Source organism: Micromesistius poutassou, assembly GCF_964030765.1.
Source record: "Micromesistius poutassou genome assembly, chromosome: 18".
NCBI classification, from domain to species: Eukaryota; Metazoa; Chordata; class Actinopteri; order Gadiformes; family Gadidae; genus Micromesistius; species Micromesistius poutassou.
Genome location: NC_140288.1, coordinates 3,234,676 through 3,254,938, shown reverse-complemented (window position 1 = coordinate 3,254,938; position 20,263 = coordinate 3,234,676). Strand labels below are relative to the sequence as shown.

The 20,263-nt window shown below is 49.4% G+C and overlaps 1 protein-coding gene across 1 annotated transcript; it reads right to left on the bottom strand.

Moving 5' to 3' along the window:
- Positions 1-2,566: 2,566 nt before the first annotated feature.
- ctif (CBP80/20-dependent translation initiation factor) lies at positions 2,567-19,781 on the bottom strand. The gene is made up of 7 exons (XM_084482884.1): positions 19,516-19,781; positions 18,793-18,864; positions 16,732-16,857; positions 15,686-15,759; positions 12,763-12,867; positions 11,859-11,937; positions 2,567-2,662 (listed from the first exon to the last, which is right to left on the bottom strand). The coding sequence occupies exons 1-7, from the start codon at positions 19,705-19,707 to the stop codon at positions 2,582-2,584; spliced, it is 729 nt and encodes a 242-aa protein (XP_084339010.1). The 5' UTR covers positions 19,708-19,781; the 3' UTR covers positions 2,567-2,581.
- Positions 19,782-20,263: the final 482 nt, after the last annotated feature.

The window sequence follows — 20,263 nt, the reverse complement described above, 5'->3', positions numbered from 1 at the left end:
GCGAGGACTGAAATAGCTCAAGGACAACCCCACCAAAATAGACGCAAGCACGCGGGTCTACACTTCTGCACTTTATCCAAACTGCCATCTCCTGTTGACTGTCATCACACCCTGAATGTGCCTTGGAAAAAAACAGCTGCATGTGACTTTAAAATGGGGTTTTTCTAAGAGTGGTAAAAGTGTCGAAATTGGTATTCTACATTCTGCATCTTACAAAGAATCAAAGAGTGGCTGTCTTGTACCTAGCTAATTTTTACCAAGTAATTATAGCATTCGTCGTTCTTATCGAGGCAACTGAGAACATACCACCGTGTGCCATAAATCACTTTTCCGTTCATTAGTGGAAAAACTTTGGTAATACGCGTCGTTTGGGATGCTTCCTCCTCAGCACTATGACCGTTGCATTTACCATCGGCACGCCCTTCGCCCGCATTGAGAATTAAATATTCAGGGCTACGCAACTTGAATATGCCCTCAAGCCTTCATGCCAACCCCCCCCACTCTCCTCTGAAGTGAGACATCCGGATGATTTGCATATATTTGCATATTGGACCGTGAACATTTCCATTTAACCGTGACATCACACATCTGGTCTGGAGTGTGCATGCGATCTCTATGAAGTCTATAAATTTCTAGGAACTGCAGAATTTACCTTTTCAGCGATGGGCCAGGGAGATAGGCCATTATTAACATAAATGGAACATTTGATATCTATAGAACATATAAAATATATATATAAATAGAACATAATGGAATATATATGCACGCCGGCATGCCTTGTCTGTTTCCTTTGACCCTGAGGCTGACCGATATTCGCGTGCAAGCATCACATTTCTGGACCTGGAAATCAAACTATTCGGTGGTTCCACGGACAAAAGCACGTCCAAGCAGGTGGGGGGGGCGGGGGGGGGGGTCCAACCCTGGCACCCCCACCCACCCACGGTGTTAAAACCACCCAGAAGAGTGAAACCCCGCCCCCCAAATTGTGCAGGCACAAGACATCCAGCGAGCGGTGAAGGGTGAAGTGTGTTAGCTCCGGGAACAAGAGAGTTAAGACGGCGGTGAGCGCCAGAGATAAGCGCGGTGAGGAACAGCCGCACGGTGGGTGGGCTCCCGAGGGAATGCCGCAGCGACGACACAGGGCGGGGGGGCCCGGAGGAGGGGAGTTGCACACACGGGAGAGATTGAACATTGTTGCTGTAGTTATGTCATACACTTTGACTGTTGACAACGGGGCACGGTGGTTTATTAGCACAACACTTGATCCTCGGGCGCGCCTGGCTGGCACAAGCACGCGGACACGTTAGTGAACGACTCAGTGGTGAACTATGCACTTGATTGCGCCGCAAAAAAAAAAAAAAAAAAAAATAGGACCGATTGTTCTTTCCACTTTATAGAAGAAAAAAAAAGAGAACGGTTTGAAATGATGTGTTTTTCTCCCCCCCCCCCCCCCCCACCCCCCCTCCCCCTGTTCTCGTCTAGGCTAGGTTTCCTCTTTTTATCCACAAAGACGCCCCAAATATTTTCATTCTTGTGTGTTCCTTAGCAACTGAAGAAAAAGTTTTTTCCAGGGACGGAGAGGTTGAAGAGAGAATAGCAGAGAGAGAGAGAGAGAGAGAGAGAGAGAGAGAGAGAGAGAGAGAGAGAGAGAGAGAGAGAGAGAGAGAGAGAGAGAGAGAGAGAGAGACTATAGAGACAGATAACAGAGAGGGAGAGACTATAGAGAGATAATAGAGAGAGAGACAGAGAGATACAGAGACAGGAAGAGAGACAGAGAGACAGTGAGACTATAGACAGATAAAAGAGAGACAGAGACAGACAGAGACAGAGATAATAGATAGACAGAGAGAGAGAGAGAATAATCTACAGTTTCTTTTAAACTCTGGGTTGGAATGAAGTCAGAATGGGGTCACGTAGGACTTGCGAATCTTCCTCTGAATTCTGGGGCTACATTGTCTACAGCAGACTGCCGGTGGGGCAGGGGCACTGTACGCCCTTCGCAGATGCCCTTTTCTTCATTTCAACATAGCAACTCAATTTTGTTCTTCCACAAGATTCAAATCACCCGGAGAGAAATATCCAAAACACAGAGAGGACCTAATATCCTGGCGAAGACAACCTCCACGCCGAGGTGTGCGCCGAAACCTCAGAGAAAATAATGAAACCAAACAATAGAAGAGGAAATTATTTCCCTGCTCTATTCCCCTGACTGCACTGCGAGAGAGTGTGCGTGCGTGTGCGTGTGTGTGTAGAAAGAAAAAAATGCATTCCTGTCTTGACGCACGGAGCAGAGACAAGAGTTAAAGCTTTAGGCCCGGACACCGGGGTTGCCGCGATGACATCAACGCTGAAAAATCTCTCTCCGTCAAGTATGTGCGCACTTCTTGCGTATGTCTGTGTGCATGCGTGCGCACTTCTTGTGCAAGTCTGCGTGCATGTGCACTTCTTGCGTATGTCTGTGTGCATGCGTGCGCACTTCTTGCGTATGTCTGCGTGCACACGTGCACACTTCTTGTGCAAGTCTACGTGCATGTGCACTTCTTGCGTATGTCTGTGCACGTGTGTGTGTGTGTGTGTGTGTTTACCGTCGGTCGTTCCTTCTGCGTCTGAAGAGCTTTTTGGTGTGCGCAATCTCAGCCTCATTAGGCAGGGGCGGGAAGGCCTGTGGGGGGGGGAGAAAAGAGAGAGAGAGAGAGAGAGAGAGAGAGAGAGAGAGAGAGAGAGACATGAATAAGTCCATATTTGATCCCATATTCCTTACCCTTAACGTTTCCTGCAGAGCTGGATTATTAAATGGGATCGATACGGAGATCCTAGCCACTTTTTTTTTTTTTTCCCCACCGCCTCAAGGCTCGACAACGATTTACATTTCACTCAACAGTTCAACAATTCAAAATGGCGGGAGAACACACAAAAGTGTAGCGGCGTTATGTCGGCGAGTCGAGCAAGCCTTGCGGAGAGAACTGAGGGGTGAGGGAAGCTGACGCGCCGCAGATCAAATGGGTCGGCGCCCTACAGAGATGAGGGGGAAGAAATGGCAGGGAAGCGGGCTTACCTAACATCTTTAAGCTCTGACATTCCAACCGTTTTACAATAACACTATTTCACAAAAGGCAGGCTGATGTAGCCCAGCCCTTTGTCAGACACGGCTACTTTAAAAGAGATTCTTTTTTTTCTTTTTTTTTTTGTATAAAGTTTAGGCCTGAGACATGTGGATAACGGATCAAATATAACGGAGATAAAAAGGGTCAGCCGCTGGTTTCGGTGAGAGAACTTCAAGGAAAATGGGGGGGTGGGATGGTTGTTATAAAGTTATAAACGGTTATGTCTGACCGTACGACTCATTGGAGGCATGCGTTTAATCACAAACGGATAATGGTCTGCTGTGCACGTACGACGCACCGCGGCCGTCGGCTCCTCTTGTTCCACACCGGCGGCACAGTTGACAAGCTGCAACTTTGTTTTGAACAGATAAATCGCATGACTACTGCTATGACTACCTATGGCGGTGTGTGTGCGTGGAACGTGTGGTTTATGCGTAGGGGAAGAGCAGTCGACATATCAGGGCTTTGTGGGGGAACGCAATCGACAGCGTGTCGCCGACAAAGTTATGGAAAGGAAGTCAACGCGGAGCACCGACCCCCACCAAGACAGTATGGCCTGACAGCCATCCATTAAACATTAGGGCTGTCAATCAGACGTCCCCGCCAGCATCACCGCCTGAGGTTGCTATGGTAATGGACGACGGAGGAGGCTGCTGCTGCATTTGTGTTACATGCGTGTTCTGCTGGAGGACTCTCTCTCTGTGTGTGTGTGTGTGTGTGTGTGTGTGTGTGTGTGTGTGTGTGTGTGTGTGTGTGTGTGTGTGTGTGTGTGTGTGTGTGGTCTAGCTACATGTAGAGACGGCAGGCGGGTAGACATGCAAAGGTGAAAGTGCGATGTTTACCAGCTCATGTGTGAATCTGAAGTGTGGGAGCTGTCTTCACAACAAACAACAAAATATATCGACGAGGAACACTGTCAACAGTCAACACCCGTTTTATGTAAAGTGAGAGTTTTCTTCTTGTGTGTAAGCGCAAGAAAGAGAGAGACGGAGAGAGGAGAGAGAGAGAGAGAGAGAGAGACGGCTTTCCGTTTGACAGACAGATGGGCAACAGTCACAACACAAACAATTGCAGCGAAGCCTCTGTGCACTAACTATGATAAGAGGCTCTCTGGGGGAAAAAAAAAAAGAAAAAAAAAGCATGTGTCATACTAAATGCTTGTTTTTGAAATTATTTCACACTGTTTTCCGCGGGGCTTTAAAAAAAAAAGAAAAAAAAAAAAGAAGATACTTACATAATTGCATTTTCTAAGTTAGTATCCTGCTGCATTAGAAGGTTTATATAACTGCGGGTCGGCGTATTTTAATAGCACGCGAGGGGCGGCGATAACATTAAAAGAAAAAAGGATGTTTCTGCGCTAAACTTTGTTAAGTTAAATGTATAATGCAACTAGGTTCCAGGGCACCGAATGTATTTATGTGACAAATATCAGTAACACACACACACACACACACACACACACACACACACACACACACACACACACACACACACACACACACACACACACACACACACACACACACACACACACACACACACACACACACACACACACAATGTTGTTTGCGATATGAAACGCCTTAACAACCCGCTCGGGGAAGTCTCCCTCGTCTAGAAGACGTCCGATTGTACGTTTAGACGTGCCGAGCTTTATCGGAGGCGGCAGTTTGGATTTTTCGTCCTGGTGCTCAGTGCTTCCTCTAACCTACTTTCACCCCCTCAGAGGAAAGAGAGAGAAAAAAAAAAAAAAAGAGGCGCTGTGGTCAAATCTGATCGGTACCAGATGAGAAACGCATACACTGAAGCGGTGGTGGCGACCGTGTGTTCAATTGGCACAGTCGTTTTAGTCCCGCAGTCGACTCCCGACTGGAGACGGCACATGGGCCTACCGAATGAAAGCGCAACAAAGCAATTTGGCCCGTCTGATTCAGATGAGTGACAACGCCGCGACTTGTGCAGGCGCGGCGTGTCCGAAAGTACTCGTCGATGCGCTTGCGGACGCGCACGGCTGTGAGAGTGACGGAGCCCGGGCAAAGAGTCGTGCGCTACTGTTGTTTTCCTCTAGGATGTCATTAGCAGCGACCCCGCCTACAAATGGTTACCAGATGACTGCCTCGCTCGCACGCACGCACGCACACGCACACGCACACACGCACACACACACACACACACACACACGCACACACACACACACGCACTTTGATGCGTGTGCACGGGCGTACTTGGCGTGCGGGCGCCGTGGTGGTTATCTGCAGCTATAAGCAGTAAATAAAGCGGCACGAGGCAGCCGACATGAGCTCAAAATGACATACGAGGCCGACGTGATCCCCGGACGCTGCTCGGAAACACATAGGGGGAGTCCTGCTGGGACTCTCTCTGCGCAGGGAGAACTTGTGTATGCGTGCGTGCATGCGCAAGACGTATACCTCTATGGAGCGCAGGAATTACATCTTAGTGCATACGAGCCTGCCGTACCGATTTCATATACCTCTTTTAAGTGGCAATCTCAAGGTTTTCTGGAACGCCTCACTACAAGAACTGCTGTTCCACGCATAATTTACCGAGGAATGTTCCAGTGAACAACAGAGCAATTACCGCAAATGGAAGTATTTCCTAAATGAGCGCTAAATCATTACCTCATTCGGCAGAAACTGGACGAGTTAAAACTCAACTTCTTTTTTTCTCTTAAAAGCTTTCAAGACGGCCCTTCTAATTAAGGCCGATCGAAATCGATCAATGACATGTCATTATGTTCATAACTACAGTGTGGCCGAAGCGCGGAACATTATGTCTACGACCGGAATAGCCCTAGGACGTGACTGCTGCACAGTGGCGGACAAAAGAAGTTGAGTCCACAGCTGGCTGGAAGTCGTGCCTTCGGCATAATACAGCACAGAACGTAAGAGCCTTGCCTTGAGGAGACGGGCCGGCGTTGTGCTCCGCTGTACGAGAATGCACTTCAAATCATTCCCATAGAAAAACAATGCAACATCCGAGCAAAGGACTTAAGTTGAACAAAGTTTTCATTATGTTGTATTTTAAAACAGACCACATAAAGCGAAAGAATGACCACAGAAAGAATTACCATTCCGACAAGCCGTCAGGCAAGAAAACATGACACTAGTAATATGGCTTGGGTTGAGGCATTGTTAGTGAAGCAGGTAAGGTCGTGGTATTGCTCGGCTGGTGGTTTACTTTTTTTTAAACTAGAGTGAACCAAGGGGATGTCTTGCCACATTGTAGTGGTACTTTTTATTTTATTCATGTGCTTGATGCATGAAGTCCATCTGCTCTCACTGCATGGCTCGGCATTCCAAACCCCTGCTGGTCTTTTAAGTCAAAGTACTCTGGAGTGGGCGATTTTCTTTTTTTTAATACCGAGACAATGTGGCTGGAGGGGAACACGTACTGCATACCGTGTGGAGATATTTAGAACAGAGGCAAACATTTGTGACTGACTTTATAAAAAAAACAAAAAAAAAGTCTCAGTGAGTATCCTAGTAACAAGTCGAGGCCTACGTAAAGTCGTGATGTTTCACATGGTCGGGATCTGTTTTTGGAAATCATTTAGCGAAAATAACATCGGTTGAAAGTGTGTTCAGTATGAGCGTACCGGAGTCGTGAGCAAGTAACTTACACATTTTTAAGGAATTGAGGTGCTTTGTACAAAACAGTGTGGGAGTGAAAGTTCTACTTGGATGATCTAAAAACACTGAACATCACGTGGACTTCTTTCACTTGTAGGAATTTCTAAAACCAGCTGAAGCTTCTGCGGTGATGCACCACGCACGAGCGCACGCGCACACACACACACACACACACACACACACACACACACACACACACACACACACACAGATTATGCTACAGCTGCGTGTGTGCATGCATTTGTGTGTGTGCGCGTGTGTGCGTGCACGTGATATCAGAACAGCTCAACGGGTCCCAGCATCCAAGGGCCGTACGGCCGTGGGGGTGGGGGGGTGGGGGGGTCGTATCGGGGGGGGGGGGGGGGGGGGGGGGGGGGGCTGGTGGGAGGACAATCGCAGGAAAGGGAAGGCTGGGAGGGGGTCGGAGGATTGTCGTGACCCGCCGCACAGCGCTGTATATCACGGCGGCGTCCGCTAGGCCGCGGAGGAGAGACGCGACGCGGCGAGGTAGCGCCGATGACACAAAAAGCAGGCAGCCGCCGCGTGGGAGGGAACGGCGGGGTCGCGGACGGCGGTGAAGGAACGCTGCCAGACAAACGGAGGCGCACACGCGTTGGCAGGGCTGCGTCGGAGCAGGGGGGGGAACCTGTTGCGTGGATTTTTGCACTAATACTATAAATATTCTTTTTGCACTATTACAATATACCACGCGCTATGTACTTTGGCTGCTATTCTGACCCGTTTTTTTGCACTCTTATGTTTGATGGTTTAGGGTTAGTAAAATGTCTTTGTCTTGTTGTTTACTTTAGTGTTAGGAAACGTTTTGTCTCTATATGTTATCTCTTCCACCGTGGGATAGTGACAAACGTCCTTTCGGTTCTTTGTGTGTCTGTCACGTGTGAAGAAATTGACAACAAAGCTGACAAGACGTTCTATCAAGGTGTAGAATGGAGAGCCATTGAAAGGGATGCAGGCCCCCGGCAGAGGTGAAACTTCAGCCAAAGCCCCCCCCCATCCCCATCCCCACCCCCCCACCCCCTCCACCCCCAGGCGATAGGAGTCCTGCTCCGGAGCACGTAGCTGGGGCACGTCAGCGGGGCCAGCCAGTCTGCAGCGTCTCAGCTCCAGCGATCGGGCTTTGTTCCACTCCTTGGTTTGCTTTGTTCGCTGACCAAGAGATCGGATGCATTCCCAGTGACTAACCGCACTCCTCGCCCTCGCCGTCTATTTATCTCTCGCGGTGCCATGCCTCCGTAATGAGTCTCAAATGATGTCACCCAAGACTAGACCCGTGGCAAGCAGCAACACGAATATATTAAGGCATCTAAAAGAAAAAAAAAAGTCCTCTGAAAAATATCATATTTTCCCCCCTCATAATCAAGGTTTTTCTTATTTAACATCACTTTTATATGGAACATATATATATATACACAGTATATATTTAATACTAATATACTACACGGGCATTCTTCTATGATGCGGCCCCAGCCCTTTGCCTTGTTATTAATAAACTCGACATCCATCCGTGACATGATTATGAAAGACAATATATGACCCGCGGGAATGGAAATGTCACGTTCAATGCACCCGGGCGCCAGACAAATGCATGCATTCTATGCGAAGAGACCCCACCCCCGTACTTTGAGTCAGAGTTGCCCGCTCGACCATAGGGAACGAGGGGAGAACGCAACGCGGGGCAATTATCTGAAGCGGGCCGACCTCCGCCCAACGGTTCAACGGCGGTGCGACCGGGCACAGTCGAACAACAACAACAACAACAACATAAGGGGATTAGCTATAGAACGATTGTTCAGAAGCGGCGGTCACGAAGGGGATGCATATATGCCTAGACCACTAGTCATGGCCGTCACTCACGACACAGACACAAAATGGGAGGATGACACGGGACGAGACGAGCCGAGGAGGGGGATATGTCTGCTCCCTCCAAGAGGACCACAGTCAGCATATGGACACACATATGTGAGCGCGAGCACCTCCGAAATGTAGGCAGCACATCAGAAATACATCCAACGCCGGCTCTTTAAAGCCGCTGCATGTGAGGTCCAGAGTTTTAACGAGAGAGAGAGAGAGAGAGAGAGCAGACAGTGGACGAGAGCAAGTCATTAAATCTAAACCATCCAAAGAAGTCGTCTCCCTTTCTGCCACCATCTCTCCCGTTCTCCGCCGTGGGAACCGTTGCATTTCACGGACCTGTGATTGACGGGCGAGATGGACTCGCTGGACCAATCACGGAAAAGACGTTGGACTCTAGAAATTAGCCAGGAGCGTTCTTCTGACATCTGAATTGAAAAGGGCAGGCCGCAATCAACTTGAAACAGATATGCTCGCAGCGTTTTCCCCTCAAGAATCGCCGAGGGCACTGCTCTGCCATTTCTGAAATGACACAAAAAAAAAATAGCTCTTCTTACCTAATCGTACCTACAGCACCTTTAACTGCATGCTTCTGAAGTCTCTGAGGCACGTCGGATAAAAGTGCCAGCTTTATGACTGAACAGTAAGTAGTCCAAACAAAAAGGTTATTGTTAGTTTTAATAGCTTTTGAGCCATTACTCAAACAAAACAAAGGCTTTGAATTGACCCACGGAAACCTATTTAAACTATTTGTATAATTACAGCATGACACTAAAGGAGAGGATGTGAACATGGGGTGTGTGTGTGTGTGTGTTTAGCATTCCATGGAGACTAAGAAAGGGCAGGTCGCCCACTCACTGACTTCTGGCAGCAACCGTTTGAATAGGGAGGAAGTCCTTACTTACTGGCTTTACTTCTCAGGTATCATTACACACAAACACACACACAATGGTGCACACACACACACAATACTCTACGGCATGCATCAAAGCACGTACATAAAACCCTGCACAGAGACGGACACAGACACACACACACACACAGACACAGACACACACACAAGCGGGAGATTCTTTCCCAGCACAGCGCGGCTCCTAGAGGAGGAAGCGGAGGTATTCAGGATGCGTGGCGGAGGAGGAGGAGGAGGAGGGGGGGGGGGAGACGCGACGCTTGTCACACGGTATCCCCGCGGCCCAGCAGGGGGGGTGGGGCAGCGGAAGGAAGAGGGGTCTCTCCACATGTCTCCGGCCGCGTCAGAGTGCGGCCGCTCTGCGAGTGACACAAGTCAGGGGATGGGACTGCCCCGGCGTCACCTCGGTGACTGGGTTGACCCGCCGACCGTGGGGGGGGACGGCGGTGGCTCATCGCTGGAGCCCATACCCTCGGCATGACGGTAGGAAAGTTTGGCTGTTCAGTTCAATTGTGTCCGTCGTGTGGAATCCAGTACAGGTATTATTATTATATATTATATTAGAGTAGGTTAGGGGAAAAAAAAAAAAGTATAACTTCTGGATGCCCCTCACGGATCAGATTGCTGAGCTGACTGTCTGGGGTGAGAATTAATTGGTGGGGGGGGGGGGCCTGTGTGTGTGTGTGTGTGTGTGTGTGTGTGTGTGTGTGTGTGTGTGTGTGTGTGTGTGTGTGTGTGTGTGTGTGTGTGTGTGTGTGTGTGTGTGTGTGTGTGTGTGTGAGAGTGAGTCAGAGAGAGAGAGCGAGCGAGAGAGCGAGAGAGAGAGAGAAATGTGAAAGTGATAATAAGATGAGATGAGTTTTGAGCTATGACGGTAAGACACCGAAAAACACAAGAACTTCGGTATTCCCCGGCTCTGACCCCGTGACCCCCCCCCCCCCCCCCCCCCCCCGCAGTCCTGGTGCCAACCCACATCCTTCAGCCAAGAGAAACCAGACGAACCCTGCCCCCGAGCCGAAACACACACACACACACACACACACACACACACACACACACACACACACACACACACACACACACACACACACACACACACACACACACACACACACACACACACACACACACACACACACACACACACACGTCTTTTGGCCGTGTCTGAGAGAAAGGAAACCGGTCGTCTTGGCTCAGAGACGAAGAAAAAAAAAAAACCCCACAGAATGAAAAGGAAGAACTGTCTTTGCCTCGCTGCTCGACTCTCGGCTCTCTTGGCCGAGAAACGAAAACGCATCTCGACTCCTGAGTCAACAGGCGGAGAGGAGAGGAAATAAACCGAGGGAACTTGGCTGGGGAAACAATTAGGACGGAAGACAGCGTGACCCCCCCTAAGGAGGGCAGGCCCGCGGCGAGGGAAGCGGTATTTACCTAGGGTAAACCTCCCCGACCATCCCTTACTGAATGGCAGCCGGCCATGGTCAATACAGTGGTCTCATGCCTCCATTATCTCTGCTTTCATAGACCCTTAATGGTTGCGGTTGCGTTACGACCGTGGGTGATTTTGTGTGACGGTTTTCTCAGGCCGCGGGATGAAACGTGACGACGGCGATGTTATTGTTTCTTCTAAGACGGATAAGAATGGTCTTTGTCAACGGGGGGAAAGTGGAGATTGTGTTGCAGTGTCTTTTTAGGAGCTGCGGTTAAAACTCTACGGCGGAAGCCGTTTGTTAATCGTGAAGCCGTTTTGTTTGTTTATTGTCGGTCGTGTGTCACAAATCTTTAATCCCCGCAGCCCACTCCTCTGTCAGCGTTCGGGGGTAGGTCTGCCTGGTCACCACAAGGTGTCACTGCAGATCTGTTTATAATACGCACAATACATTTATATTGTAAACTTGTTTTTCGGTTATTGCGACTTCTGTGATATTATAATTGAAAAAGGGAATGGCATTCAAATGTTGTATGCATTTCTGTCTCACACATCTAAAAAAACAGTTAGATAGAAAATAGTGAGAGGAACACATCACATTGTACCTCCCCATTGTACCTCATTATTGGAGTAAAATACCTGCTATTCCTCTAAAGTACCACTAGAGTGCGCCACTGTCATAACCAACTGGAAGAGCAGCATCCGCTTAAAAGATTCAAATGAGTATAAACTACTTCAACAGAGCGTGAAATCAAGTTTGAGAAAAATAACGTTACTTCGAAACACCTTGTGAAAGGGAACATTACCTCGACAAATAGATATTCAAAGTCCCTCAAGTTTAGAATAAAATAGACATACATAAAAGAGAAAATACAAGAAGGGAATAGACTTACTGAGTGCAAGTGAGGGAGGAACCGCTCTATGTCATTCATGTCTATGCCGTCATCCGCTTCAAACTTGTCTTTAATCATCCTGTAAGCATAATAATCAGTCACTGATGAAAGGGGAAGGTTCCAGAAATACGCCAGGACATACAGAACAATCAACGCAAAAACCAAATCGTAGATGATTTAACGACGAGACCAATGGGTAGCAGTTTAATAAAGTCAGAATGTGGCCTAATCAATAGGAGTCACGCACGTTCCTAGCGGCCATCTTGGTATTCCATCACCACTAGGACAACAACAACAACAACAACTGGTTGCTGGTATTCTAAAATGTTTGGTAAAAATAGTATCAAGACTGCAGCTTGCAATAGACCTCTGAAGAACAAGTCCCGCCTCCAAGGCTCCGGTTCCCTCGGTCAAATGTCAATGGGAAATAACATGCGGTTTATGAATGATCGTACATAGCAAACGCTGTAGGTGGCGAGGAAGTAAAAGCTGCGTCACGCTTTGAACTACACACATTTTCCATCTAGTTTTGACTGGCTTTTTGGACTGTCTGTGCCGTTAAAGTAGTAAACGATTATGAACGCTATTTTAACGGCACAGACAATCGAAAAAGCCAGTCAAAACTAGATGGAAAATGTGTGTAGTTCAAAGCGTGACGCATCTTTTACCTCTTCTCCACCTACAGAGTTTGTTATGTGTGATCATTCATAAACCCTGTGTTATTTCCCATAGACGTTATGGACTTACTCTTCAGAGATCTATGGGCTTTTGGAACTTCAGATCACATGACCGAAACCGACCTATAGGAGGCCAGGAATGTGATACTGTGACAACAAAGCCCCCAACATACAGCTGAGCGGGGGTGGACCGGTGGAACGGCGGGGTTAAAAAAAGGGGGCCTTACCCCTCTCTGTCGATGTGCGGCAGGTGCTTTGGCGTTCCGCGGTAGAGCTTCCGATGGAACTGGGTGAAGTCCAGCTTCTCCGGCTGCACGTCCCAGCCCGCCCCCCTGACGCCAGGAGACAACGTCGGTGGTGAGAGACAAGAAGCCGGGACGCACACACACCACACAGTAGTATACATGCTACAGCACTAGTGTTTCCCCCCACCCCCCCCCCACCACCACACTGAGACCGGGGAAACCACCACGGGGTATTCAAGGACACGTTATGTAGGAAAAATGCTAAAAAATAATAATAATAAAGTTGGAAAGTTATAATCTGAAACAGACCTTCCTGATGAGTCGGAGCCATGAGTGAACTACTACTACTCACTTAGCAATGTGTTTAATGCGCACATGTTCACCGGGACACTGATGTCCACAGGCCGAGGATATTTGGGTTAAAAACAAATGTGGGGAAGCAGATACACAAAAACGTTCAGACCTGAAACTGGGGTCAGGGACAAAAAAAAAAAAGGGTTGAGGAACCACTGTGCAGTGTCGGACACGACCTCCATGTCTAGATATCCATATACAGTGCAGAGACAGATGCATGTCTGCAAAATGCCTAAGACTACTTGTAAATAGACAAGTAGCTCGGTAATGATAAAGGTAAAGGTAGGCCAAAACAGAACCCGGGACATCAGGGTAGTTGAACCCGCCGACCCTACGTTTCAGAGGTTCCACGTGAACAAGAAATAAATGGAGGAGTCAGATCGACGACAACAATAAGACCACTACAATAGCCATGAATGCAGCATGATAGTTAGGCCAGAGGAAGCTTTGCAGGGAGGCAGTAGGGCACAGACACCATGAGGTTCAACTGCAGTGCTGTTTTTTTTTGTGTGCTGCTGCCTGTGTTGCGTGCTGTGTGGGGTGTGGTCGGGATAAGGACTGGATGTGCAGGCTCACTGTGTGGGTCAGGGCAGCTGGTTCTTTCATTAGTCTCTGTGCCTAACCTCAATTCAATCATTATCATTAGGGCGGAGGAGAGGGACTGAACTAAAGCATCCCGGCTGAACGCTGACCCGCCTATTCACAGTGGGTTGCGTCACGTTGTCGTTTGTTTTGATGTTTCCCCTTGAAGCCATTTGCAGATGAGCTTGTACTGCTGATACAAAAAGGTATGCGCTGACTGCACCGCGGTGTTTAAAAGGACAACTGGACAGAGTGGTGTCGCTTTCTGATCAGACTATTTATTCTTATCATCAGTGGTGTTCAAACGAAGAGTAAGTGCATCGCATCAACGCAAGACAAAGAGGGAAAGGTGAACTACAACACGAATGCTTTGACAAAGAGGCTGTCACTGCCTTCTTCTTCAGATGTAAAAGCCGTTCTATATCTTCTATTTCTAAAGTCACTGCCTGCCGCAACCAGCCTTCTTACTTTAACACTCAAAGGGATGTATTCTGGACACATCACTGATCAAGGCTACAATTGAATGCCTATTTTAATCCTACAAGTTTTGCAATTTCACATGTATATTCGCTCAAGCATTGCAACAAAATGAACTATTGCTGCATTTGTTGCTGTGGATGTTGTAGTTTTCAAGGCGAGTTGAGTTTGGAGTTTCAAAAACAAAGCTAACTTGCTCAGTCAAAACTACAATTCCACTCTGGCCCTCGGCTATCCCACAATACGCCCAGCGATGAGACTGCAGACCAGAACTGGTCTCAAACGCTGCATTTAAATGCACACACGGGTAACTTGCACTTAACCCGCGGCCATGCGACACCCACACAGCCACTCTACCACAATTACTGCACACCCACCACACTCTGACTCACCCGATGGCTGATCACATGCAGGCGCAGTCTAAATTTATAAAGACCCGTCAGTCTTGTACCTTCAAATCATATATACACTTTCTTACCGGATACACTTTTTTTTTTTGTCATGATTCCTTGTTTTTTTTTTCCACCATAGGCAGTACCATTTAATATGGCATTTTAGATTATTGCCTCTTTGTGTATTTAATACGCACATGTGTGTATACGTTTGTGCACATGCAGATGCTGATGCTGATATTCAACAAACACAGCCGTACTGAATAATATGAAAACGGGCATGTCTAGAAAAGTAACTATAGAATAGCTTGTTGAAGTCAAGTTGAATAAAATGCATGGCCATCTTGGTTACCCCCTTTAAATCATTGCTATTACAATAATAAGCGGGATCAATAGAGTTAACGGAATCCAAATAATTATCACAGAAAATTAAGAGCAGAACAGTTAATTGCAGCTCATCACGCCCATTTCTAGCGTCCGTGGTTGTGAACAAATGCTCATCGCGTAACCGACCACAGTTCTGTGAGTAAATATCATCTTAAGTTCTAGTCCGAGTCTTGCTATTGACGACCGTGTGTTTTAACAGTCAACCCTAAAGATCACACGACGGCTTGCGTCGTCTGACACACACACACACACACACACACACACACACACACACACACACACACACACACACACACACACACACACACACACACACACACACACACACACACACACACACACACACACACACACCCTTCCCATCTCCCTGTGTGCTCAGATGTGCCGACGTGGCCATAAATTAGGTAGGCAACCTTCACGCTGCAGCTGTTGCCTTGGCAACCGCTCCCGTCTCCTAGTATCTAGTGGCGCTGTGACCCGGGCGAGACTCCTGCCACGAGTTTCATCGTCATCGTCGTCGTCTCTTTTATAGTGGCTTCAGAGGACAACATAGTAGACAAGCTCAGCACACGCATTCCTTTTTAACGGAACTTCACTCTCCACACTTTGTGGCAGCTGTGTGAGCAACGTCCACGACAGTTCTACCCCGTGTGTGATTCGAGGCCCGTGTTTGCGTACTGAGCGGGCTGACAAGAGGCGGCGCCCGTACATACCCGTGTGAGTCCATGGTGTTGGCGGCCCAGATGTCGGTCCCGAGTATGTCCAAGGAGCCGTCTCTGTTGCCGTTCTGCAGGGACACAGCAACACAGGGTTTGTTTTAGTACAGCAGACACACCAAAGAGAGCCCCGTAGGTGTCCACATGCTGGCCCCCTCACTGTATTAAAGTACAACAAAAAAGTAGCTGTGTGCACGTCCCCGCTTCTGGCCAGGTGCAGGACAAATAAGTTATATCGAGTGAAAGAAACGTCATGTCCGCAGCACTGCTTAAGCTGAGGACAAAGACAAAAAATTCAAAGACAAAATAAACTCACAGCAACGTCAAAACGTTGCTGTGAATTTTTTATTTAATTAATATGGGAGCTATGGTTTAATTGAGGTGTAGTTGAGTTGTTTCAGACCACACACACACACAATGATATCCACGAGGATGAATTCAGTTTTACGTTCAATATTCCACCTTATTGTTTTCCTAATCTTTATTTCAGATTGGTGTTGTTTACACACTGGAAACTGTTTCGCACATATTTCCCAGAGGGGCACACGATATTAGGAAATAACCTGCTTTGAATATCATTTCAGTCTGAACTATTTTCCAATGCCCAGACTTTAGACCAAGACTAATCTCACACAAATCTGTCCTATTGTCACAAACTAATCTCACACAAATCTGTCCTATTGTCGCAAACTATTTGTTTTTGCAAGCAAATAACGCCAAACTAAAATAAACACGGGTGCGCTTTCCATCCAAACCTCCGTTAGCCTTCATAAATCAGGCTCACATAGATATAGGAACCAACGAACGATTAAGCTGTTGACAAACACTAGCCATACCCTGCGTGCACGGAGATACGTCTCAACACACAAGATTGTATTCTTATAGGTCTCTATATCCATACGATTTGAGAGACAAATCGCCAAGGCACGCGTTGGCTCGACCTGCGGAGACAGGCGAATGAGCGCGGCGTGGTTTGACTCCGCGTCTCCGGTCGTGGGTGCATGAGATGCATGAGAGGCGCGGCGTCCTGACGTTGGCGTTACCTTGGCTGAGGCCTTGAACTGGTTGTTGTTGCGCCCCCTGCTGCCGGAGCGCGACCCCGACCCGGGCCTGGAGCCACAGCTGGGCCGGGAGCCGGTGCTGCCGTTACTGCTGTGGTCCCACTCGTCCTGTCAGGGGGGAGGGAGGGAGGGAGGGAAGAGGAGAGGGAGGGAGGGAGGGAGGGAGGGAGGGAAGAGGAGAGGGAGAGAGGGAGAGAAGAGGAGAAGGAGAGAGGGAGGGAAGAGGGGAGGAGAGGGAGGGAGGGAGGGGAAAGAAGAAGAGAGGAGAGGAGAGGGAGGGAAGAGGAGAGGGAGGGAGGGAGGGAGGGAGGGAGAGAAGAGGAGAGGGATGGAGGGAGGGAGAGAAGAGGAGAGGGAGGGAGGGAGAGAAGAGGGAGGGAGAGGAGAGAAGAGGAAAGAGGGGAGGGAGGGAGAGAAGAGGAGAGGAAAGGGGGGAGGGTGGGAGGGAAGAGGAAAGAGGGGAGGGAGGGAGGGAGAGAAGAGGAGAGGAAAGGGGGGAGGGAGAGAAGAGGAGAGGGGAGGGAGGGAAGAGGAGAGGGAGGGAGAGAAGAGGGAGGGAGGGAGGGAGGGAAGAGGAGAGGGAGAGAGGGAGGGAGGGAAGAGGAGAGGAAAGGGGGGAGGGAGAGAAGAGGAGAGGAGAGGAGAGGGAGGGAAGAGGAGAGGGAGGGAGAGAAGAGGAGAGGGAGGGAGGGAGAGGGAGGAGAAGAGGGAGGGAGGGAGGGAGGGAAAGAAGAGGAGAGGGAGGGAGGGAGGGAAAGAAGAGGAGAGGGAGAGAGGGAGAGGAGAGGAGAGGGAGGGAGGGAAGAGGAGAGGGAGGGAGAGAGGGAGGGAAAGAAGAGGAGAGGGAGAGAGGGAGAAGGGAGGGAAGAGTAGAGGGAGGGAGGGAGAGAAGAGGAGAGGGAGGGAGGGAAGAGGAGAGGGAGAGAAGTGGGAGAGAGGGAGGGAGAGAAGAGGAGAGGAAAGAGGGGAGGGAGGGAGGAGGGAGAAAAGAGGAGAGGGAGGGAGGGAGAGAAGAGGAGAGGAAAGGGGGGGAGGGAGGGAAAGAAGAGGAGAGGGAGGAAGGGAGGGAGGGAAGAGGAGAGGAGAGGGAGGGAGAGGAGAGGGAGGGAGGGAAGAGGAGAGGAAAGAGGGGAGGGAGGGAGGAGGGAGAAGAAAGGGGGGAGGGAGGGAGAGGAGAGGAGAGGGAGGGAGGGAAGAGGAGAGGGAGGGAGAGAGGGAGGGAAAGAAGAGGAGAGGGAGGGAGAAGGGAGGGAAGAGGAGAGGGAGGGAGGGAGAGAAGAGGAGAGGAGAGGGAGGGAAGAGGAGAGTGAGGGAGAGAAGAGGGAGGGAGGGAGGGAAGAGGAGAGGGAGAGAAGAGGAGAGGGAGGGAGGGAGGGAAGAGGAGAGGAAAGAGGGGGAGGGAGGAGGGAGAAGAAAGGGGGGAGGGAGGGAGAGAAGAGGAGGAAAGAGGGGAGGGAGGTAGGAGGGAGAAAAGAGGGGAAGATAGAGGGGAGGGAGGAAAGGAGGGAGCAAAGAAGAGAAGAAAGAGGCGGGGTAGGGAGGGTGGTTTAGCCCAAAACAATAGCAGATGTCCTCTTATTTCCACTATATACGGACACAGCGGGGGGGGGGGGGGGGAGCATAGGTAATCATTAAATGGGGCCATAACAGCCTTGTATGCGGTTCCAGCCTGTATCTCCAGCACACATTTCCTCCCTTATCTGCTGTGTTGCGGAGATGGGAACCAGGAGCTGCTGCAATGGGAGGCAGCTGATAAACCTGTGACTGCGCGGGTGCGAGACTCTCTCTCTCCCCCTCTCCGGGTAATCGAGTCAAATGATCGTCGCGTCATTTTTTTTAATCGACTGCTCCCCGGTAGCAGCGCTTGGGCTTTTGTACCGTTATTAAAACGATTTGCCATTTATTCCAAGTGCGAACTTGACAGTGAATTCAGACACTACATGTCGTCAAGCAGCAGGTATGTGGGGGGGGGGATTGAACCCAGAACCTGCACCCCCCTGGATAAGGACACCACACACACACACACACACACGGTGTGTTTACCGGTTTGGACGAGCCCCTGCCCCTGGATGACGACCAGCTGCCGTCCCTCTTGTCATTGTATTCCTCTGCCCACTAAAAAGGAGACCAAGACAGCAGGTTAGACGGTTTAAACGTAAACAAAGTACGGGGGGGGGGGGGGGGGGGGGGTGGTCAAAGGAGAAGCACAGTGGTGGTGTGTGGGTACACTGTAATGTCGTGCGTGTGTGTGAGCAGTGGACAGGATTGCAACCAAGCACATTTGCTATGGAAATAGGATTTGCTCGGCAAGTCTATGTAGTCATATGTAAACAAATCTAAGCCTCAGTTCCCTACGTACTAAAATCAATTTCCATAAATCCTGACCTGCTTTATGATGACGGGGGAGGCGAGTTTGAACACATTCCTCTTCGTCGTGTCAATGTTAAAACCGAATGTTTATCATCGTTTTTTGATGTTTCTCATCGACACAAGACTTTATAGAGGAGGTAAGGGGTTAAGCATTTTCGACCCAGCGAAGATGCTTGCCTGTAGGACCCCCCCCCCCCACACACACACACACACACACACACACACACACACACACACACACACACACACACACACACACACACACACACACACACACACACACACACACACACACACACACACACACACAGTACTCAGCTACTCTTACAAAATAAGAGCCCCCCCCCCATCCTCCCCCTCCCCCTCCAAATTTCTACCGAGCCAAAGACCTCTGACCTGGGACGCCTTGCCGCCGCCGCCGCCGCCGCCGCCGTCCTCCGTCTCGCCGTCCGCCTTATCTCCCAGCAGCCCTTGCACCTGGTACTCCAGCACGTAGCTGTCGATGAAGCGCTCCAGCTCCTCGATGTCCTGCGAGCGCGAGCTGCCCGCCTCGGACGACGCGGAAGCCACCGAGGACGAGTTCTCCATGGCAACCGGCGGAACCCGCCGCTGGGCAGCGGGGTGAGGGGAGGGATGGGGGGGGGGGGGGGGGGGGAGGGGAGGGGAGGGGAGGAGGGGAGGGAGGGAGGGAGGGAGGGAAGGGGTCTGTGATTAAAAGGAAGAGAGACAGAAGAGAGTCAGTCAGCTGAAATACAGGGAATACAATCAGGATTTGACGGGGCGGTGGATGGAATTCACCGTGTGCGATGTGTCACTGCTTTTTAATCCAGCGCTGTATTTTTTGTAGTTGTATCAATATTGATTTTTCTCGGCCAGTTCAGTGAAGCATCTGCTCAAATGAACTCATGGAATTTGAATGTATATTCAACATTATTACAATACCGTTATTAGATTTACTCCATTCAAATCTCAGCATGCAATTCTCAGTGCTTCACATTTGAAACATAAAGCTAATGAGTAAAACGTATTAACTTAACGCAATAATAAACTAGCAACACTTCCTCGTCCTGCCACAGGGGGCAGCGTTTTTGTGTTTACGGTTCGCTTGGGTCAGCAGAGCAGCATTAGTTATCACTTCAATTTC